Source organism: Pleurodeles waltl, chromosome 3_1, assembly GCF_031143425.1.
Source record: "Pleurodeles waltl isolate 20211129_DDA chromosome 3_1, aPleWal1.hap1.20221129, whole genome shotgun sequence".
NCBI lineage: Eukaryota > Metazoa > Chordata > Amphibia > Caudata > Salamandridae > Pleurodeles > Pleurodeles waltl.
The window spans coordinates 1,038,370,190-1,038,394,077 of record NC_090440.1 but is presented as its reverse complement, the minus strand read 5'-3'; the positions used below and the strand labels follow the sequence as shown (position 1 = coordinate 1,038,394,077).

General features: G+C 46.1%; 1 protein-coding gene across 2 annotated transcripts in view; it reads left to right on the top strand.

Annotated features, from left to right (window-relative positions):
* Positions 1 to 23,888, top strand: part of CFAP221 (cilia and flagella associated protein 221) — an 827,291-nt gene that overhangs the window by 126,339 nt on the left and 677,064 nt on the right. For both annotated transcript variants that reach the window (XM_069224324.1, XM_069224325.1), the window contains exons 4-5: positions 8,404 to 8,490; positions 8,609 to 8,704. In XM_069224324.1, coding sequence (XP_069080425.1) covers positions 8,404 to 8,490; positions 8,609 to 8,704 — 183 coding nt within the window. The remainder of the gene's footprint in view (positions 1 to 8,403; positions 8,491 to 8,608; positions 8,705 to 23,888) is intronic.

Below are 23,888 nucleotides of genomic sequence, written 5' to 3'. Positions count from 1 at the left end.
TAGGAGCCAGAGCTGGGTCCTGCTCACCATGTGCCGAAACACACCAGTTTTACAGAAAGTCCTGTTACAGTAACTCATCAGGTCACCAGAAAAAGGCCAGGGCAAGAAAATGTAAAGGACCTACCTTAAAATTAAATGTGCTGTGAACTTTAGCATCACCAAATTGCGTTAGGATTTAGATTACAGAACTAAGTACGGACCCATAAAAATAAACTTGGTGGAAGGAGTTGTAAAGCGCATGCATCTGATTCTCTGCAATGCTTTGATGTGTGTGTCAAATCTAAGGAAGGTGAAACCCAAATCCTCCGAAGCCGTCTGGAGAGAGAGTGGCAACATTAAACCAGCTGCTGCTGACCAACAAAATGAAAAGAAATGAAAGTGACAATAAAGCCTGCTAGTGGTAACTAATGGGAGGGCTTGAAGCCCTTTTTAAGTCAAAATATCCTAGCAGTCTGGGTACAAAGACATATTGGGGACATGCTGAAAGCTTCCATCAGAATCCTTTCTGCTCCTTGCTTACTGTTGGCATTGTGTTGTGTAACTCACATTTGTGTGCTTTCTATTTGCTGGCTTTATTTATTTTAGACTGTCCTTCATATCTTTGTTCCCCCATCGGAGCATAGCCTGTTTACCACCTCTCTGACTGACTCCTTGTATACTTCGATGAGTGCTCACTTTCTGGCAACTCATTTTATCTTTTTACCAGTTCAATAATCTTGCACGCCTGTAAGGAACAGTGGTCTGTCTCCAGGTGTGTTCATTTTGGTCAATGCTCTTTATTAATAGCATAACTTAAACAATACTCTTCCTCAATTTCATGCCCATGCCATAGGCAGTAGAAGTAGGAGAGGAGAAGAGAAGGTGCTGAAACACCCTCAAAATAACCATGCTGGAGTTCAGAAGTTAATAAACAATGACCAGGCCTTTAAATAAATATTGTTTTTATCTTGTCACGTTTTCTGTGCGTTCAAAGACACAGGTGAAATGTTAAGCTCTGTCTTTTGAGAAAGGTTTATGTTTCTTCCTCTGACTGCAAAGTGAAAGGATTTATGGGACAATGTTTCTGGGTGCTGGCTGTAGGATGGTATTTTTTTCTAGCACACAACAAAATTTAAATGCTAACATATGAACTGTACAAATATTTAACAATACATCAGAACTAGAAAAGCACAAACTATAAATATATTTCTGTAATTCTGAAGTGTGGTGGAAACAAATATTTTAATACAATCAAAACAAATCTGTACACTAGGTGATGTAGATTTCCACACATTGTTGTTTGTGCAGTGTACAGTTTTATCAGTTAAACTGAAAGTCTGTGCAAATGCAATTGTAATGGTAGGAAAGTGCCCCTTTTTAGTTGGTCACCCCCCACTTTTTGCCCCAAATGATGATGATTACGCCTCTGTTAGTTCACTGGAGTCTACTGCCCAGACCCGAGTGCCTGTGCTGTCTCCCAAAATTGTTATGTTCGACTTGTTAATTCCAAATTGGCAAAGACTTTGCCCCCTTATAAGTCAATAGTATATAGTCCTAGATGTACGTAGGGCATAGGTGGCAAAAGGGTCCACCGGGGCTGCAGCACAGTTTTGTGCCACCATGGGCTACCCAAGAAAACTTCTGACAGCAGGCCTGCCATTGCAGATTGCAGGAGCAGTGCAAACTGTTCAAACTCAACTGTGCCCTCACCATGTGTGGCACAGTCAAATGAACTGCCTATGACATGTCAGCACTCTTAAGGTAGGTCTCCTCAGCCCAGGAAGCAGGATGCATTATATTAAAGGTGTGAACAGAAAGGTGCAACCCTATATGTCCCTATAGTGGTGTTCCCCATTGACTACTACTATAAGTGTTGTGTTCCATAGGATCATGGGCTGCCAACCATGCACCTTCGAGACTGGCAGCTCCATATTGGTACCATTAAACTATGCTGTGTGTTGTATCAAAAAACTTGTCTTCTTACCCCTGACATGAATCTCTGGTGATGTGGCATGCACCCAAGAGGCAACCTTAAATGTTAACCACCGGTTTGCCCCAGCTTCACTGTGCTCTGACTGACCAGCCCATGCTTTGCAGTGCCTGCTGCCACCAAGACAAGATTCTGACCTCCTACCAGGCAGTGTGACCACTCCCAGGAGTAGAGAACAAGGGCTTGGGCAGGAAGGAGGTCACACCTCCCTCCTCCCAAGCAGGCCCGTGAATTAGCACATGAAGGTGGTGAGCTTCAAAGACTGCATCGCCTCTGATATGCATCAGGGCTGACTCCCAGTGGAGGAAACAGTTCGTCCCCTGCCCCAGACTCATTTGCTGTTGTACATACCTGAAATTAGATATGCAAGGTGGTGTACACACTGGAAGGCTGACCAAACTTCAAGAGTGAGCAGCTCGGTTTGTACACTAAATTTAGTTTTCTGCCATGTTTAAGAGTGACAGAATAGATGATTCTGGGTAGGAAAAAGTGACCCACCCCACCAATGCGGTCACCTTGGGGTGGGTTAGCTGCAGGATCTAGCTGTCCATTGGCTACTAGCCTCCACATCCCTAACTTCCCTAAATCTAGAATTTAAGGGACACCCATGACACCAGAACTTCAGATCTCAACAACTTAAAGAAGGACCGTGAGGAGGCCTGTGTCGCTGACAACAGGAATTGACCCACAGCACCAAAGCGAAAGAGGGATACCCAGCCCTTGACTTGGAACTGCACTCCCAATGAGAGCGGAAGCCAGAAGCACCCTAAGTCACCCCGGGGCACTAGTCCCCTGCAAACTGTAGGTAAAAACATCCACTGGATCCAAAGAATTGCTACCCATTGGGCACTCCGTGAGATTGCTTAAATCCAAGTGGCCTAGTGCATTGTGGGAGTTGTAGCCTCACCTGCCTTGAAGTTTCAGGCTGCTATGTCACTCTCCAGGACCCAGTAAACATCCAGAAGCCTTTTCCTGTGCTTACCGCTGCCTACGCTTGTTTGTCATCAGTGAGGTAAATGACTCCACACTCGATGCTGCAATTACAGTAAACACCATGCAACCTGCTTCCGACTTCAGCAATCAGGCCTCTGCTGTGTTTTCGCACTCTTGCAGCACAGTGTATGTGGTAAAATCAGCACTACCCGCGGTTCCCATTCAGCACCACGGACAGCCAGGACAACTCTGCACCCAAGTTCCATAAGCTAGGTAAAATTGAAGTGACTGTTGTGGGCTGGTACTAGGGCCTGTACAATCTTAACCCTGCAAGGGTTCAATGTAACTCGACCTCAAAGTGGACAATTGTCACTAGTTGATTTTACAATTGACCGCAATGTTGTATTTTTCATGTATTATTTTGCAGTGATTCAATGTTTCTTCTAAAATCTATACCTCCAGTTATATGTATGCTATTCGGTTTATATGTTTTGGTGTCTATGTAGGAAGTTGGCTCTGTATGCACTATTTCAAAGTAAGGAATAGTATGCACAGAGTCCAAGGGTTCCCCTTAGAGGTAAGATAGTGGCAAAAAGAGATAATACTAATGCTCTATTTTGTGGTAGTGTGGTCGAGCAGTAGGCTTATCAAAGGAGTAGTGTTAAGTATTTGTTGTACATACACACAGGCAATAAATGAGGAACACACACTCAGAGACAAATCCAGCCAATAGGTTTTGTTATAGAAAAATATCTTTTCTTAGTTTATTTTAAGAACCACAGGTTCAAATTCTACATGTAATATCTCATTTGAAAGGTATTGCAGGTAAGTACTTTAGGAACTTTGAATCATTACATTAGCATGTATACTTTTTACATAAAACACAATAAGCTGTTTTAAAAGTGGACACTGTGCAATTTTCACAGTTCCTGGGGGAGGTATGTTTTTGTTAGTTTTGTCAGGTAAGTAAATCACTTACAAGTCTCAGGTTTGGGTCCAAGGTAGCCCACCGTTGGGGGTTCAGAGCAACCCCAAAGTTACCACACCAGCAGCTCAGGGCCGGTCAGGTGCAGAGGTCAAAGAGGTGCCCAAAACGCATAGGCTTCAATGGAGAGAAGGGGGTGCCCCGGTTCCGGTCTGTCAGCAGGTAAATACCCGCGTCTTCGGAGGGCAGACCAGGGGGGGTTTTGTAGGGCACCGGGGGGGACACAAGTCAGCACAAAAAGTACACCCTCAGCAGCGCGGGGGTAGCCGGGTGCAGTGTGCAAACACGCGTCGGGTTTTCAATGAGAGATCAAGGGATCTCTTCAGCGTCGCAGGCAGGCAAGGGGGGGGCTCCTCGGGGTAGCCACCACCTGGGCAAGGGAGAGGGCCTCCTGGGGGTCACTCCTGCACAGGAGTTCCGTTCCTTTAGGTGCTGGGGGCTGCGGGTGCAGGGTCTTTTCCAGCCGTCGGGAAATGGAGTTCAGGCAGTCGCGGTCAGGGGGAGCCTCGGGATTCCCTCTGCAGGCGTCGCTGTGGGGGCTCAGGGGGGACAACTTTGGTTACTCACGGTCTCGGAGTCGCCGGAGGGTCCTCCCTGAGGTGTTGGTTCTCCACCAGTTGAGTCGGGGTCGCCGGGTGCAGTGTTGCAAGTCTCACGCTTCTTGCGGGGAGTTGCAGGGGTCTTTAAGTCTGTTCCTTGAAACAAAGTTCCAGTTCTTTTGGAGCAGTGCCGCTGTCCTCAGGAGTTTCTTGTCTTTCTTGAAGTCGGGCAGTCCTCAGAGGATTCAGAGGTCGCTGGTCCCTTGGAAAACGTCGCTGGAGCAGGGTTATTTGGAAGGCAGGAGACAGGCCGGTAGGACTGGGGCCAAAGCAGTTGGTGTCTTCTGTTCTTCCTCTGCAGGGGATTTCAGCTCAGCAGTCTTCTTCTTCTTGTAGTTTCAGGAATCTAAATTCTTAGGTTCAGGGAAGCCCTTAAATACTAAATTTAAGGGCGTGTTTAGGTCTGGGGGGTTAGTAGCCAATGGCTACTAGCCCTGAGGGTGGGTACACCCTCTTTGTGCCTCCTCCCAAGGGGAGGGGGTCACATTCCTATCCCTATTGGGGGAATCCTCCTTCTACAAGATGGAGGATTTCTAAAAGTCAGAGTCAGCTCAGGACACCTTAGGGGCTGTCCTGACTGGCCAGTGACTCCTCCTTGTTTTTCTCATTATCTCTCCTGGACTTGCCGCCAAAAGTGGGGGCTGTGTCCAGGGGGCGGGCATCTCCACTAGCTGGAGTGCCCTGGGGCATTGTAACACGAAGCTTGAGCCTTTGAAGCTCACTGCTAGGTGTTACAGTTCCTGCAGGGGGGAGGTGTGAAGCACCTCCACCCAGAGCAGGCTTTGTTTCTGTCCTCAGAGAGCACAAAGGCTCTCACCGCATGAGGTCAGACACTCGTCTCTCAGCAGCAGGCTGGCACAGACCAGTCAGTCCTGCACTGAACAATTGGGTAAAATACAGGGGGTATCTCTAAGATGCCCTCTGTGTGCATTTTTTTAATAAATCCAACACTGGCATCAGTGTGGGTTTATTATTCTGAGAAGTTTGATACTAAACTTCCCAGTATTCAGTGTAGCCATCATGGAGCTGTGGAGTTCGTTTTTGACAGACCCCCAGCCCATATACTCTTATGGCTACCCTGCACTTACAATGTCTAAGGTTTTGCTTAGACACTGTAGGGGCATAGTGCTCATGCACATATGCCCTCACCTGTGGTATAGTGCACCCTGCCTTAGGGCTGTAAGGCCTACTAGAGGGGTGACTTACCTATGCCACAGGCAGTGGGAGGTTGGCATGGCACCCTGAGGGGAGTGCCATGTCGACTTAGTCATTTTCTCCCCATCAGCACACACAAGCTGGCAAGCAGTGTGTCTGTGCTGAGTGAGGGGTCCCTAGGGTGGCATAAGACATGCTGCAGCCCTTAGAGACCTTCCCTGGCATCAGGGCCCTTGGTACCAGGGGTACCAGTTACAAGGGACTTACCTAGGTGCCAGGGTTGTGCCAATTGTGGAAACAATGGTACATTTTAGGCGAAAGAACACTGGTGCTGGGGCCTGGTTAGCAGGGTCCCAGCACACTTCTCAGTCAAGTCAGCATCAGTATCAGGCAAAAAGTGGGGGGTAACTGCAACAGGGAGCCATTTCTTTACAGTCTAATTTTAAATAAAAGTACACTTTGTTTTTATAAATTGGTGTCGCATTGCTATTGAGATGTGTCAATTACTTATCATCCACGTTTTTACTCTAAAATGCTCAACACATGTTCTTCTAATAAAGCCTGACTAATCTTTGCCACTTTACCAGGACTGAGCAATGGATTTATTAGTGTGAATCCAATGATGTTCTCTGTGGTACTGTGATGATATTACATGGGAAGGCTACCCAGCCATACCACATAATATTCCACTGTCCTACAGTAATTTCAGTTAAATGTGTGTTATATGTAATGCCAGTGCTCTCCAACACAATGTATTCTCCATTCTAAGCCCCTCTACTGGACTCCATTCAAAGCCACTCCACTCTATAACAATCTAGTCCACACTACTCTGCGTCACACCACTCTACTCTGACACGCTAGTCCACTCCATGCTACTCTATGCCGCTGCACTCTGACCCTCTACTCCACTGTATAACACTTCACTCTATGCCACTCCACCCTCTGTCACTGTGTTCCACTCTATGCCACTCTACTCAGTGACACCCTACAACAATTCACTCTACGACAATCTATTCCTTGCTACTCTACAACATTGTACTATGCAATACTCCTCCTCATTACTCTCCACTCTACTTGATACGACTCTACTCTGCACCACTCTGACACTCTACGCCACTCCACTCTACAACACACCACTCCATTCAACTCTACTCCACTCTACAACACTCCATGCCACTTTAGCCCACTCTACGCCACTTCCCTCTCCACCTCTCTACACCTCCAGACTCTACAACACCCCACTCCACTGTGCAACACATCACTCCTCGACACTTTCCTCAACCCTGCTGCATTCTACGCCTTTCCACTCTATGCCCCTCTTTGCTAATGTACACCACTCTATGCCAATAAACTGTCTCCACTCTACGCCATCCTACTCTGACACTCCACTCTACTACATTCTCCTTCACTCTCTGCCATTCCACTTGACACTCTACTCTGTCACTCCACACTATTCCACTGTACGACACTCTACTCCATTCAGCACCACTCTACCTCACTCTACTCCATTTCATTCTATGCCCCCTCCACTCAGACACTCCGCTCTATGAAACTCCACCCTTTGGCACTTTACTTCACACTATGGCACTCCACACCATTGTACTCTACTCCACAACACGCTACTCGGATCTATGCCACTCCAGCCTACAACACTCTGCTCCACTAACCCACTCTATGTCACTTTACTCCACACTATGCCACTCCACTGTATGCCACTCTACACTACTCCACTCTGCTGTTCTCTACTTCGCTCCACAACACACTACTCCACTCTGTGAAACTCCAACCCACTCTACTCTATACTACTCCCCACTACAACACTCACTCTGACACTCCACGCCTCTCAACTCTGCAACACTCTAAGCTATTCCCCTATATGCCACTCCATGACACTTTATTCAGATCTATGCCAATTCACTGTACAATACTCTATTTTACAACACTCTAATCCGCACCATTCTAATGCTCTCTGCTCCTCTCCACTGCACTCTACTCCACTTTACACCATTCCTCTTCACAACACTATACTCCACTCCATGCCACTCTCCTTAACTCTACTTCACCCTCCTTCACTATACACCAGTCCACTGTATGACACTCTACTCCACTCAATGCGACTCTATTCCACTGTATGCCACTCCACTGTAGACCACTCCACTCTACTTCATTTTATGCCACTCCACTCTATGCCACTCCACTGTATGACACTTTGACACTCCATGCAACTGTACACCACTCCATGTCACTCTATGCCACTCCATACCACTGCATGCCACTCTGTGCCACTTCACTCCACTCTACGCCTCTACGCTCAATAACACTCTATGCCATTCCACTCTACAACACTATACTCCACTTTATGGCACTTCAGTCCATGCCACTCTTATCTATGCCACTAACATTTTGCCATGCTGAACAGCCCTCATACTGCTGTACAACATGGCAAGAACACATTAGCAAAGCCAATAGCAGTCATATAGGAGGGACCTATTGGCTTTACCAATGCGTGCTATTAAGTTTTAGTTAACAAAAGATCTTGCAACCGACAGCACATGTGTTGCCTCATGCTAAACCTAAAAAGGGATGTAAAAATAGTTTGGGGACATTTGTAGCCCTAAGGTCTGCTCTGACTCCGTTGATCCCCTTCACTATAGGAAACAAACAAGGGTCTAGTTAGAGAAAGTACATGTTAATCAAAGAGAAAAGACAATAATATATTGTTTTATATGGAAATTGATTTTAAAATGTTTCATTTTTTTCAGAAACTGATAAATATTTCCACTGAAGTGATGAATATGCACATCATACCACCACAGACAAAATATTTTCAAATAAAATACAATAAAACAGTAAGTGTGCACGATCATTTATGAATTTTTGTTGTTCATTTCATATTTGCACTTTATTACTGTTTAGAGTCACTAATTTCGTTTTAAGAAGCCTCTCTGTTTATGCATCCCCTAACAGCAACGACTAGTGCCTGGATTATCCGTTAATGTTACAGTTGACTTTTGCCCTGATGAATGGCGATATTACTACGACTGCATCCGCATACATTCTAAGGTAAGAATAGGTGTTCAACGATCATAACGCTGTTCTTTTTTTAACTTTTTAAACATTATTCGAAGAAAGCCTATTTTCTGTGATTTGCACCAGTACAACCGATGTTCTTTACAGCCGCGGTCCAACCTTTAGGGCGGAGGGGCCACGCCCCCCCACCTTTTGCCCCTCATGCAGAGTGTCTGTCAGGCTGAACAAAAGTCAGCCTGACAGACACTCTTCATGTCCAGGTCAGGAGCAGACATGCGCGATTTGCACAGACTCCTGGCTGCCTGAGCTGAACTTTGCTGGGCTGAGAAGGTCACAGCTCCTATGGGCGTGACCTCCTCGGCTCAGAAAAGGTGCCTCAAGGCCCTCCCCTGGGTGACGAGGAAAGCATCATCCATTGGCTTCGATCTGGGTGCATCAGGTTTAAGCCCTGAAGCACCCAGGGTGACCGTCAATCAGTGACACCTCGTCACAGAGTGGGGTGGGGTCAGCAGTCTCATTGACCCCATCCCACTCTGTGACGAGGCTAGGACTGCTGCCTTCTCTCATTGGGAAGGCAGCGGTCCCAACCCTCCTGAGACCTCCAAGGCCGAAGGTAAGTGTGTGTGTGTGTGTGTGTGTGTGTGATGTTTTAAAATGAATGTTTGGTGCGTTCGTGCATGTTTGAATGTTATGAATGTTGTTAATGGGTGTGCGTGCGTGTTTGTGTGAAAGAATGTGTGTGTGTGTGCTTCCTGCCCGCCCCCCTCCCTCTCAAAGCTGACAGCCGCCACTGGTTCTTTATGCTCCAAATATTTTCAGAAGCAGTGTCAGAGGTTGCTTGCCATTCATTTTACGCTAAAATCAATAGACACTCTTACCGTTTGCTTCGCTGCCAGGTGTTTTTTTTTTTTTTTTTATGCAATCCCTAAAAACGAAACTTTCCTCATTTCAAATGTAAGGAAATGCCACTCTATTTCCGATTACTTGTGATAGCTCCTTAAATTCTACTTTACGTCAGTGGGAAGTTAAAAGCAGGGTCGGGCTGGGAACTCAAAGAGCAGCTCTGGCAATATTGTCGGACCAGCGCCCCCGCCCCTTGGGGTGGCTGCACCAGCGAAGCACTGCTGCTGTTTTTACTGGGGCCGATATTGTGGCACACTATCAAAACCGGCCCCCACTGCTGTGAAACTGGTCCCCACACTTTGAGCCTTTCAGGGAACCGCCTGATGCCCATTACGGCGAGTCCAGCCCCAGTTAAGAATATTTCCTCTTCATCTTTCCCCACTATAATCCTTATTTTACAAAGGTGAAGTTATGTCCAGGAACCAGTCACCCATGTTGGCCTTGTAAATTTATCACATCTTTTTGTCCCGTGCCTTATCCTGATGGCATTTGTAATTTACCATCACACACAAAACGTGTCTCTTCATTTCACCGAAATTCATGCGCTTTTCTGGAAGTTGAATGCTGTTCTGAATCGAGGTAAGTTTGTGTTCTTTGTTTTTTAGTTCTGGATTTACAGTGCAGCTGTCTCCTAGAGATTTTGTCACTACTCTTGTCCCTCTAGGCCCTCGCAGATTAAACATGTCTCACCTCTTGCAGGTGATTATTTGGTGTATCATTTCGCCTTCTAGTGAGCGTAGGAAGATGCATTGTTTTCAACACCTCACAAGGAGTATTTAGATAATGCAGAAACCAACCAGTGGTGGTTCGCGGGGCGCAGAAGTGGCGGGGCGGCGCGCGAGGGGTGGAATAAAACTTAAATACAAAAAAAAACACTTACCTCCTCACCATCACGCCGATCCTCTCCTCCATCTTCTTGGTGCAGGCACAGGCTCCCAGCCTGCCCTGCGGCCAATCCTAACGCTGCTCCGAGCAGCGTCAGGATTGGCTGTGAGCACCCAGCCAGGGCGCTCCCAGGCAGACTGGGAGCCTGTGCTGGCTCACTCCTTCCCGGCAACTGTGTTGCTGGGCTGGAGAGAGCCCTGTGCGCATCTATGTTTGGCCAGCCCGAGACAGCCAGCCAAACATACATGCGAAGTGAGGGGAAGTGCTGTGCACACCCCATCAGTGCATGTCACCTCGTGGCCCCACGCCTTTCAAAGAAAACAACAATAAGCATAGTTTTCTTTGAAAGGTTTTGCAGCTGCTGGCAGGGGTGGGGGCGACGCTCCTCCGCCCTAATGGAGGAGCCATCTTGAAGCCAACTAAGATTTTTCTCAGTAAAAGCAACACCTAGCGCATGCTAGCCAAATGCTTACTTGGAGTATGATCCAGACAAGCATGTCCTACACTACAACACTTATCAGGTCCCGTTTTCAAAGCAAAACATTTTTGTAGTGAAGAAAACATTACATCAAACGTATAAAGCAAATTCATTTATTCACAAATGGGAACTAACAAGCACCCCAAGCAGCATCCAACACTATAAGTTTGTTTTCTTAGTTTCCTGGTGTTGCTTTTAATGAAAATTCATAAGTGTTAGTATTTCTTTTACTATTTCTACAGGCCACAATGCCGCTTCACTGTGTTAAATACCACAAGAAGCGCTGATACGGGTCCTGACTAAGATTCTAAATTGGGTCACACTATGGTCCCATCACAACAATATAATGAAATTATGGCCATTCATATAAGAATCTCAATGATTTGTGTTTAAAACCGTCACACTTTTGAAGGATCTAGTTAAAATGCTTGGTGTTTAATTAGAAAGGCATTTGTAAATGTCATTTGTGGACATTACTGAAACGTAAGATCAGTTTATATCTACTTGCAATTTCCACTCAATTTAGTGAGGTATTGTCTCTACCACAGAACATTCTGATATGTGTTTTGACCAGAGTTACTGCAAATATCCGAAGTTATTGGTCTATTTAAAATGAGGGCCTAATTATTGTATTTTTGGATAAATATTATAATTTTGTTATGTAGTCATCAACATTCACTCTCATCAATACTGTCAGAAGCTCTACATTTCCTGGTTCACTGGACCACAATATAGCAAGAGAAAATTGTCACATTGCACTCAACATGTTGCAAAATCTTTAATTCTTTATGTTTTGGCCAATATATATGTGGGTGACAAAGGAATATACAGCACATTTATATTTCGGTGTTAAGCAACTCACTTACTGAGTTTTACTCTTCAAGTATAATTTTTATGGGCGAGCGCAAAGCGCTCCGTCCATAAAGTAATCTCTCTTTGGGCTTCAAACCATGCCCAGGTCACGTCAGTCTCTTTCATTGGTTCCTGGGCTTGCTCTTTAAAATCTGCTTGCTTTCATTTGTGAAAGGCATGCAAACGTCATGCCTTTTCCGGTGTTTAGCCCGCCTACACAGCACAGGTAAACTACTAGAAACATACGAGGCTTGATGTTTTGAGCCTGGTTTCTGGACTACTTTATCTGTTCATTTTCCCTGCAGCGCGATCAAGCTCCGTTTTTTCATTTTCAATTTCAGCATGATTGCGCTGCATTTTACATAGCGTGATTGCGCGGTGTTTTTTTTCTTTTAATTTGTGTGGCAAGAAAAGTTAGGTTAGGAGTTTACAACGCAAATAGCTCCATCTCGAGCAAATGCGAGCCCCGTTGCATTGAAAATGCTTGTTTAGATTGGCTAGCTGTTTGGAAAACTTTTGTTACCAATTCTTTATAATCTTTATAATCTTACTTTTTAATCTTTTATTTTTACTTGGCTTTGGCGCCAACAGAGCTGCATATTTCCTGGCTGATATTTCCTGTCTGATTTATTCCTATGCATTGCAATCTACAAGGGACTATATTCACTGAACAAATCAAAGGTTACAGGGACGTTATAGTTAAGTTCTGAATGTACTCGTACAAAACCATAGAAATTCAGCAGTTATAGTTAGAGTTCTTTTAAGTAACTATAATTCGTGCTCTGAGGTAACTATAACTCGCACCCTTGCCATGCACAGTTTTCTTATCAATAATTTTATTGAAAATGTTGCAGTGATAATATCAAAGATGCCGTGCAAGATTTAATCAATTATACAATATGAGGAGTTCTTAGCTGTGCATGGCGAAGGCACAAGTTATAGTTACCTTACGGCGGGAGCTATAGTTACTTAAAAGAACTCTAACTATAACTGCTGAATTTGTATGGTTTTGTATGAGTAACTTAAGAACCTTAATATAACGTCCCTGTAACCTTTGGCTTTTTCAGTGAATTTCTATGGTTTTTTAACGTATACCAATATTAATTACTATACGTTATTAACCCACGGCTCCCAATGCCTTTGGCTGTGCACGGCTGGTGTTGGTCGCAAGGCCCTTATAAACAGCCAACCCAGGGCATATTACATCTCATATATCTTTTCTATGTATTGCAAGATGGTGGGGGTCTTTGTAATAATGACTCTCGTCTTCACAATACTGTTTCTTGCTTTATTCATTATCCAAATCATTGCAGCCCATGCAACGTATCGCAAATTGCAGTTATGTTAAATAAAAACTATTGTAACTTTACTGCATCTGTGTCATTGCCTGTGTTTGTATGAGACATAATATATCTGTGAGAAAAGGGTAATCTCCGTTTAACCACAACACTCCCTGAGATATCTTATTTTCGAGTCCATGCGTAAACGGCTGCCATAAATCATCTTTTACTATTGTGTTTCTGGTGAGGTGCTGCTAGTGAGCCGGTAAGGTTGGGACAACAGTTGCGACGTTGTAGGAAAGATGCAGTCGCCTACAAACAAAAGTGCTGTCATCCTTAAACCAGCAGTCTTGCTCAGAGCAAGAGTCCAAACTACGACATTGCGCCACCAACAATGGTGTTTAGGCACTAATTTACGGATACCCTATCACTGTCTCACAGACAACAGGTACTCTAAGTACCATTATACGGAGACATCCGTGGCCTTTGGGAGAATCCTCCTCAGCTGAAAAGGTAACACCTAATTAAGCTGTAGGTTGTTCGAGCTCGAACTCATTAAAGGAATATACTTCCCATTTCTGGTGTTCCATTTCTCTAAACAAGTAGGGCTGATGCCATAGACATTCCTGAAAATGCTAGACATGCACTAACGCAACATTTATTAACGCATGGGCTCACAGATGAGGGCGGGGATGTTACTTTGATAATAGAAGCTACTGAAGCATACCAAACAGAATTTTTTTTACTGTTGGGTCACCTTTCATGAGGTTGATCAAAGAACAAAAACATTCCACACATATGAAGTTGCAAACGTACCTTTACGGTACCAAGCTTACCAGTATCATGAAATATCGCTCACCTACCAGGAGCATCAGAACTGGTTCGAAGGCGCCCTACCACATGTACTATGAAGAGTGAGGTTAGGTCCCTTAAGTAATGATGGACCTACGTGGCCTATGTTCGCCACATACACACCTCACCCAGGCCTACAGAATATGGCGATAGCAAATTTACGAGTTTTATATAATGAATTAGTGGCATTGTATAGACGATTAGTACAGTTCGTAATGCGAACATTGACCACAACACCAGCGCGTCCAGCACCGCCAGTAGCTGGTGGTTATCAATTGACTACTGGGATTAATCCACAAACAGTGCATACTATTATGGGTAAAGTACCCACGGAACGGGAAAAAATACACTTCTGGATTGCCCAGAAAACGAATCAGCTGGAAGCTGTGTTTCCCCATACGGGACCATAGGAAAAACATAGATTGCTCACTATGTGCTTGCCTTTTGGGATGGTTCCCTCTGTGGATGACTGTGCCACATGGGGTACAGTCTTCGCTGCCATATATACTACCACACTTGGCACCCCGATACTTGCCAATTTACCGGAAGTGTTAAAACAAATACAAAATGAGCATGGGGCTGCACCAGCCCTGGATTTGGGGATGAAATTAATGCGTAACTTTGACGCCATATCCTCAATTATACTCAGTAATATTAAAGGGGAAGCCGTAGCACTGGCAATTCGCCAGCGTCTCCGGGAAACTCCAAACCAGGAACAAGAGAGACAGCTACAGAGAATAATTTCCGATACCTATACTAGTATAGGACGGGATAGTTTGGGAGCCAAACCTAAAAAATTGGAGTTACAAGGTACCGCCCATAAGGAGGGTACGAAGCAGGCACAAGAGGGCTCTAAGAAGCGCTGGGACAAACAAAATGATTTCAAAGAAAGAAGAAATAAGAGAGCTGATTCTCCACACCTGGAGAACTCCAAAAGGAGATATAATCTCAGAAATAGGGAGAACATTAAAACTCCAGACAGATATACTGATTCACGTCCCTCTCGTTCCTTTCAGGACGCACTGGAAAGACGTATCGAGAGAGGGAGCCGTCAAGATCGATGTCCGGAATACGTGAAAAAAAAAAAAAGACTCACAACAGTCTACCATTAAAAAAGAAGAAAAGATTCCTCAGCAAAAGCCACAGTTTAAAAAGAAGAAGGTGGCAGCACTGACAGTTAAAAATGCCAGTAAAATTGAGAATGGTGTTGAGGAACAAGAGGTGGGCAGTGACTCTGTTAGACAGCGCAGCAGAGGTCACGATATGTCGGCAGAGTCTGAAAGATCATTTGGATGCGACAGCAACTAGCGATTACATCGCGGTTGAAACAGCGGATGGCCACGTTCTCACCCCCGATAGGGTTTATGACTTACAAATTCAGACAGAGGGAGACGTGGAGCGCACTATTAGTGTGATATTTTGGGATGAACTTACTAGTGATATTGGCCGAAAGAGACTGGCCACCTGGCCGAAAGAGACTGGCCACCTGAACACGTCCGCAAGCTCCCGCATGGGGAAGATGTAATTTTGCCTTCTTTCTCCGATCTTGTTCCGGAAGCAGCAAAAGACGCCTATGCTGCTGAATGGGCTTTAGCGCAGGCACCTGCACTATACCGCAATCATGTAGGTTGGGACAAGGAGTCTCCTTGTCATATTATTCCCGTTAGGTCTACACCCCAAACGCAGCCACAATACCCTGTTAAACATGAAGCGAAATCTCCGGTAAAGCAGATCCTATCACAACTTGAGTACCAGAGAGTAATTGAGCCCTGTACATCTGCAATGAATAATCTGTTATTCCCCGTTGCAAAGCCACATCATTCATATAGAATAGTTGTTGATTATAGACACTTAAATAGTCACACACGCACGTATGCTATACAAAATTCACACAGTACAGCACTGATAAACAATATAGTGCATAAAAAATATAAAACAACATTAGACATATCTAATGGATTCTTCTGCAAGAATTTAGCACATGAAAGTCGGGACTTAAGTGCATTTTCATTTGGCTCTCAGAAACGCTTTTCTTGCTTATCTCAAGGCTATAAAAATAGTCCAGGCCTGTTTTCAGCCCGTGTAACATCAATATTACATGATATTGATTCCGAGGCATTGTCCTATGTGGATGACATATATCTCACAGACGACGTCCTCGACATTCATCTTGCGAGGGTCGATCGGATCATTTTGTGATTTGCAGACCTCGGTTATAAATTTAATTTTAAGAAGAGCAAGATAGCCTTTCTTAGTGTATTATTCCTGGGATATGAGCTGTCAAACAAGGGGAAGAGCCTGGCCCCGCACTTTCTAAAGAAGTGTGCTCAACTACAGCCTCCAAACACACTTAAGACATTGCAGTCATTACTGGGTTTCTTCAATTTTGGCAGAACATACATTCCAGATTATGCTGAACGCATCAAGCCACTGTATGAACTAGTTCAGCCCAAATTTTTTAACAGACACTGGACAATTGAACACACGCACATCCTTAGGGACATGCAACAGGACATGCTAGAAGCTAAACACTTAAACACACGTGAAAATAAAAAGAATTTGGTCATCAGAATAATTGCTGGAGTCATAGGATTTACTTATGTCACCTTTAATGAGGATGACACGATACCGATAGCATATTAATCACATTTATACTCAAATGCTGAACAATGTTTTGCACCTACAGAAAAGATTCTGATGGCAGTTCAGATGGCCGTCATAAAAGAGAGGCCACTTGCCCAGGGGAGACGTATTATTGTTGTCTCCCCGGTGCCGGCCTTAGAGGCTGTCACTAAAGCGAGCGTTCCTAACACTAAGGCATTACATCCACGTTGGATTCAATGGGCAACGTCTCTGACCGCCACTGATGTCGATTATATATTCGATCCAAGACTTCAAACACAAGAATTTCTCCAGTATGAACAAGAGTACCCGCTCCTCTAAATATCTTGCCACTAGACAGCTACCATACTGTCATATACACTGACGGTTCAGCACAACTGGCTGTAGGTACTAAACATCAATACTCTGCAGCTTGCGCAGCTGTGAGCGGAGTGATGGAAGATGGAGTTTTCCACCCTCACAATACCTACACACAGACCTTAGGGGACTGCACGGCACAGTTGGCTGAGCTTAAAGCTCTTATTCTAGCGCTCGAACATACGGAGACAGGAAGCCAGACTTTGATAGTCTGTGACTCATATTACTGCGTCCAGTCATACAATGAATATCTCAATCATTGGAAACTGAACGGGTTTAGAGATTCTAAAGGGAACACCATTAAACACAAAACATTGTGGGTGAGGGTGGCTGATCTTAAGGATAAGCTACTGTGTGTCCATGTAGTCCATACATTAGCAGTATGTCCTTTGCTGTGACATTTGCCAGCAGATTGAGGGCTCTAATATCAAACGCCCACCGCAGACATCCCTCTTAGTGTCCGACAAGCCACTTTAGTGTGTGTACCTAGACCATTGTGGCCCCTTACAGCCTGATGGTGCATACACATACATTTTAGTCGCTGTGGATTCCTGTTCTAGATTCCTGTGGGTATGGCCACAGCGGTCGGCTGACGCCCGGACTGTTATAAAAGATTTGCTGATCTTTATCAGTACATATGCGGTTGCAGCATTCCATTCGGACCAGGGCCCTGCATTTGCCTCTAAGGCATTCAGGGACACCATGGGGACGATGGGTGTTGAACTCCATTACTCCTCACCCTACCATCCCGAGGGAAATTCGGTCGTGGAGAGGTGGAATCGTGATCTAAAGCAGTCCTTAACAGCTCGAGTATTAGGTTCAGGCCGCAGTTGGTTACACCACCTATATGGGGTCCAGAGAGCACTGAATAATCTGCCAAGACGGTCCTTGGGGGGACGTTCTCCATATGAGGTTCTCTTTGGGATACCTATGTATGTCCCAGATCTTGATGCCCCTGGTATGGTGGCAGCAGAAACACCATTTGACATAAAAGAACGTCTCACTGTTTTACAGGAGCTTCAACAATTTTGTGATGATAAATCATCTGCAAGTGCTGCCACCTTAGGAATAAGGCAATTGGCGAAAACCTCAACTGGCTGGATTCCTAAAGTTGGGGATCTGGTTTGTGAGAAGATCGCTGTGAAGAAGGAGTTCGGTCCATCATACAGTCCACCGGTACCGGTCTTGGGAATAAAAGGCACCAGGACTGTCATCTTACCACCACTGTCTGGTTCTAAGACGAACAGATTAATCTCCATTGATGACATCAAATTACACCATGTGGCCGATACTTCACAGTAGAACAGGAGGTCCCTTGGGTGGTTCCCGATCCCCTCTCACTACCCGACAGGACATCCATCTACATAGTAGGATGAACATCACTATTACATACTATGCAACGATGTCAACTGCTGTTACGAACACTTCATCGACCATGGGGAGGGCGGAAAATGAACTATTGTTGGTTCCAGTCACATCTTCAGTGACCACCCCAGTTCAAGATTTAGCTGTATTTTACATGAACACTTCACCGACGGATGACGTTGTCTACCAAGAGCCTCCACGTGCAGTGGATCAGAATACACCGGCTCCTATGTTTGCAGAGGCTACCTCTGGCTATTTCATTGACATTGATGATTTTTCCTCGGATTCATCCTCTACTGTGATTGACGTTATTTCAAAAAGTAGTAAGCTGTATCAATGGCTTAAAAAGAACTATTTGATATACCCATGGAACTACTTGTGGCTCTGTTTGATATTTATTGCATTATTTTTATGGATTGGTTTTGTGACTGTTTTCTTTTTGCTCATAAATGGTCACTATATTCCTGATCGCTCCTCAGTGGAGCCTGTTGATGAAGTTTTAACACCACATCCTTATTCACATAAGGTCCGAAGGGATTTGTCCCCTGTAAATATTAAGGCAATACCGATTACTGATGGGATTGTGTGGGACAAAGTTCCATCCGATATATACACGGGCCTATAGAAATTATTCAAATACCATACGTATTCAAAATTTCAATGTCTGATGTAATTACACCTGATGTTGTCTCTGATGATTGGGATGTCCAAACAGGTGATTCCATGCTAACTGAAATGAAGGACTATTCCGCTTTTGAAAGTGATGATGAATATGATTATACAATGAATTATGGGGAAATGTTCTGCTATAACAATTGGGGACATCACTACCTACACCGTGCCACTAGATACAGGCCTCTCTTGAACTACACACAGTGGGAACACTGTTCTAACACCACTGGTGGGGAGTCCAAAGTATTATAGCGATAAATTTACGTACTTTTCTGGGCATGATACAAGAAAAGCAGAATTGTATTATTTTAAAATACCTCCGGCACAAATTAGGAAACTTTTGCTAACAGATACAAAACTGAATTATTCAGATCACTTTGTTTCCCGGCTCTCGATTGAGGATTACGAATACTGGAAGAGCACTACTGACTTGAAAAGTGTGTGGGGAACACAAGATTGGCAAATACAGGGTAGGGAGGCTTTGTTTTGAGCATGCCTGATTCCTGTGCAAATAATTTTCTTAAATGACACTATTGAGCAGACATCCTGTCTGGGGTTAGCAAAAATTAAAGATCTGAACACGCCCTTTATCCCTACTCCGGCAAGGTTTAAAGATTGGCAACACTTCCTTAATATCACAGACGAAAGGCTAGATGCAATGGTTAAGGCTGGGGGAAACGTCCTTTACGCCGACTTTTTTATAACGAAGTCCTGGTTTACGAAAGCGGAACAAAGCTTTCTTTAACCACGACTTAGTTATTTTGTGCTTTAACCACGCATGCCCTGAACAACGAACATGCGTGGTTAAGGTACAATCAAGGGAGTCGGCTGAGGAGGACGACGCAGATGACGAGGCGACGACTCAGGTAAGTGGGGGTTTTTAGGTTTTGTGGCAGGGTTGGAGGGTGGGGGGTTTTTAGGTTTTGTGGCAGGGTTGGAGGGTGGGGGGTTTTAGGTTTTGGGGCAGGGGTGGGGGGTCGGGGGTTTTAGGTTTTGGAGTGGGGTTGGGGGCGGGGCGTTTTTGGTTTTGGGGCGGGGTGGGGGTCAGGGGGTTTTAGGTTTTGTGGCGGGGTTGGGGATGTGGGGCGTTTTAGGTTTTGGGGAGGGGGTGGGGGTCAGGGGGTCAGGGGGTTTTAGGTTTTGGAGTGGGGTTGGGGCGTTTTTGGTTTTGGGGCGGGGGTGGGAGGTTAGGGGGTTTTAGGTTTTGGGGTGGGGTGGGGTTGGGGTCGTGGGGTGTTTTTGGTTTTGGGGTGGGGGGTTTTAGGTTTTGGGGTGGGGTTGGGGGGTGGGGCGTTTTAGGTTTTGGGAAGGGGGTGGGGGGTCAGGAGGTTTTAGGTTTTGGAGTGGGGTTGGGGGGGTGGGGCGTTTTTGGGTCGGGGGTCAGGGGGTTTTAGGTTTTGGGGTGGGTTGGGGTGGGGCGTTTTGGGGCGGGGGTCAGGGGGTTTTAGGTTTTGGGGTGGGGTTGGGGCGTTTTAGGTTTTGGGGAGGGGTGGGGGTCAGGGGGTTTTAGGTTTTGGGGTGGGGTTGGAGGGGTGGGGCATTTTAGGTTTTGGGGTGGGGTTGGGGGGGTGGGGCGTTTTAGGTTTTGGGGCAGGGTGGGGGGATCAGGGGGTTTTAGGTTTTGGGGCGGGGGTGGGGCGTTTTTGGTTTTGGGGAGGGGGGTCAGGGGGCTTTAGGTTTTGGGGGGGGTTGGGGGGGTGGGCCGTTTTAGGTTTTGGGGTGGGGGGTCAGGGGGTTTTAGATTTTGGGTGGGGTTGAGGGGGTGGGGTGTTTTAGGTTTTGGGGCGGGGTGGGGGTCAGGGGGTTTTAGGTTTTGGGGTGGGGTTGGGGGGTTGGGGTGAGGCATGCAGGATCAATGGGTGCCTGTTACTAATGCCTTTACCAGGAATGCCTTTACCTCGAAATATCGTGGTAAAGGCATTAGTAGTAATAACTAGGTCGGTGTTCCGACCTCGTTGTTCAGGCACTCGTTGTTTTGGCATTCGGCGTTCCGTCGTACAACCTAAGGCTGGTACCTATAATTCTTCACTTTCCAGTCCCGGCGGGTGGTTGGTATGGCCGACAGACACTAATGAGTGTCAAAGGCGTTTTTTGAACTCTTCAGGGGTTTTTTCAATTAACAGACCAGACCCTTGCTTTATATCGGGTCAACATACAGGTATAGTTACAACATATAGTGTGGGTAAGCTGTTCCAGCAATGGGTGCAAACGAACACGTTAGCCGCAGTTAAGAAACACCTGAACACTCTTTCTGAAAATATAGACTTGCAGGATTTTCTGCTGGGTCCTAGAAAACAGCGCTCTAAAAGGTTTTTATATGCTATGTACAATGAAATTTGGAAACTTTCCCAAATTGAGGCTTGTAGGAAGTTCGCTCTTTATGCACTATTTCAAAGTAAGAAATCGCATGCACAGAGTCCAAGGGTTCCCCTTAGAGGTAAGATAGTAGCAAAAAGAGATAATTCTAATGCTCTATTTTGTGGTAGTGTGGTCGAGCAGTAGGCTTATCAGAGGGTAGTGTTAAGCATTTGTTGTACACACACAGGCAATAAATGAGGAACACACACTCAGAGACAATTCCAGGCCAATAGGTTTTTGTATAGAAAAATATATTTTCTTAGTTTATTTTAAGAACCACAGGTTCAAGATTTACAAACAATAATTTAAATGAAAGGTATTTCACTTAGGAACTTTAGGAACTTTGAATTAGCAAAATAGCATATACAGTTTTCACACAAATGGCAAATAGCTATTTTAAAACTAGACACAGTGCAATTTTCAACAGTTCCTGGGGGAGGTAAGTGTTTGTTAGTTTTGCAGGTAAGTAAACCACCTACAGGGTTGAAAGTTGGGTCCAAGGTAGCCCACCGTTGGGGGTTCAGAGCAACCCCAAAGTTACCACACCAACAGCTCAGGGCCGGTCAGGTGCAGAGGTCAAAGTGGTGCCCAAAACACATAGGCTTCACTGGAGAAGGGGGTGCCCCGGTTCCAGTCTGCCAGCAGGTAAGTACCCGCGTCTTCAGAGGGCAGACCAGGGGGGTTTTGTAGGGCACCGGAGGGGACACAAGTTGACACAAAAAGTACACCCTCAGCGGCACGGGGGCGGCAGGGTGCAGTGTGCAAACAGGCATCTGGTTTGCCATAGGTTTCAATGGGAGACCAAGGGGTCTCTTCAGCGATGCAGGCAGGCAAGGGGGGAGCTCCTCGGGGTAGCCACCACCTGGGCAAGGGAGAGGGCCACCTGGGGGTCGCTCCTGCACTGGAGGTCAGATCCTTCAGGTCCTGGGGGCTGCGGGTGCAGTGTCTTTACCAGGCGTCGGGTCTTTGAAGCAGGCAGTCGCGGTCAAGGGGAGCCTCGGGATTCCCTCTGTAGGCGTCGCTGTGGAGGCTCAGGGGGGTCAACTCTGGCTACTAACGGTCTCGTAGTCGCCGGGGAGTCCTCCCTGTGGTGTTTGTTCTCCACAAGTCGAGCCGGGGGCGTCGGGTGCAGAGTGCAAAGTCTGACGCTTCTGGCGGGAAACGTGTGTTGTTTCAAAGTTGCTTCTTTGTTGCAAAGTTGCAGTCTTTGTGGAACAGAGCCGCTGTCCTCTGGAGTTCTTGGTCCTTCTAGATGCAGGGTAGTCCTCTGAGGCTTCAGAGGTCGCTGGATCCTGTGGAACGCGTCTTTAGAAGTGGGGAGACGGGCAGGTAGAGCAGGGGCCAAAGCAGTTGGTGTCTCCGTCTTCTCTGCAGGTTTTCAGCTCAGCAGTCCTTCTTCTTCTTAGGTTGCAGGAATCTATCTTGCTGTGTTCTGGGAGCCCCTAAATACTCAATTTAGGGGTGTGTTTAGGTCTGGGGGGTTAGTAGCCAATGGCTACTAGCCCTGAGGGTGGCTACACCCTCTTTGTGCCTCCTCCCTGAGGGGAGGGGGGCACATCCCTAATCCTATTGGGGGAATCCTCCATCTGCAAGACGGAGGATTTCTAAAAGTCAGTCACATCAGCTCAGGACACCTTAGGGGCTGTCATGACTGGCCAGTGACTCCTCCTTGTTTTTCTCATTATCTCCTCTGGCCTTGCCGCCAAAAGTGGGGCCGTGGCCGGAGGGAGCGGGCAACTCCACTAGCTGGAGTGCCCTGGGGTGCTGTACAAAAGGGGGTGAGCCTTTGAGGCTCACCGCCAGGTGTTACAGTTCCTGCAGGGGGAGGTGAGAAGCACCTCCACCCAGTACAGGCTTTCTTACTAGCCACAGAGTGACAAAGGCACTCTCCCCATGTGGCCAGCAACATGTCTGGTGTGTGGCAGGCTGCTAAAACAAGTCAGCACACACTGGTAGTCGGTTAAGGTTTTAGGGGGCACCTCTAAGGTGCCCTCTGGGGTGTATGTTACAATAAAATGTACACTGGCATCAGTGTGCATTTATTGTGCTGAGACGTTTGATACCAAACTTCACAGTTTTCAGTGTAGCCATTATGGTGCTGTGGAGTTCGTGCATGACAGACTCCCAGACCATATACTCTTATGGCTACCCTGCACTTACAATGTCTAAGGTTTTGCTGAGACACTGTAGGGGCATAGTGCTCATGCACTTATGCCGTCACCTATGGTATAGTGCACCCTGCCTTAGGGCTGTAAGGCCTGCTAGAGGGGTGACTTATCTATACCTGTAGGCAGTGTGAGGTTGGCATGGCACCCTGAGGGGAGTATCATGTCGACTTAGTCTTTTTATCCCCACTAGCACACACAAGCTGGCAAGCAGTGTGTCTGTGCTGAGTGAGGGGTCCCCAGGGTGGCATAAGACATGCTGCAGCCCTTAGAGACCTTCCCGGCATCAGGGCCCTTGGTACCAGGGGTACCAGTTACAAGGGACTTACCTGGGTGCCAGGGTGTGCCAATTGTGGAAAGAAAAGTACAGGTTAGGTAAAGAACACTGGTGCTGGGGCCTGATTAGCAGGCCTCAGCACACTTTCAAA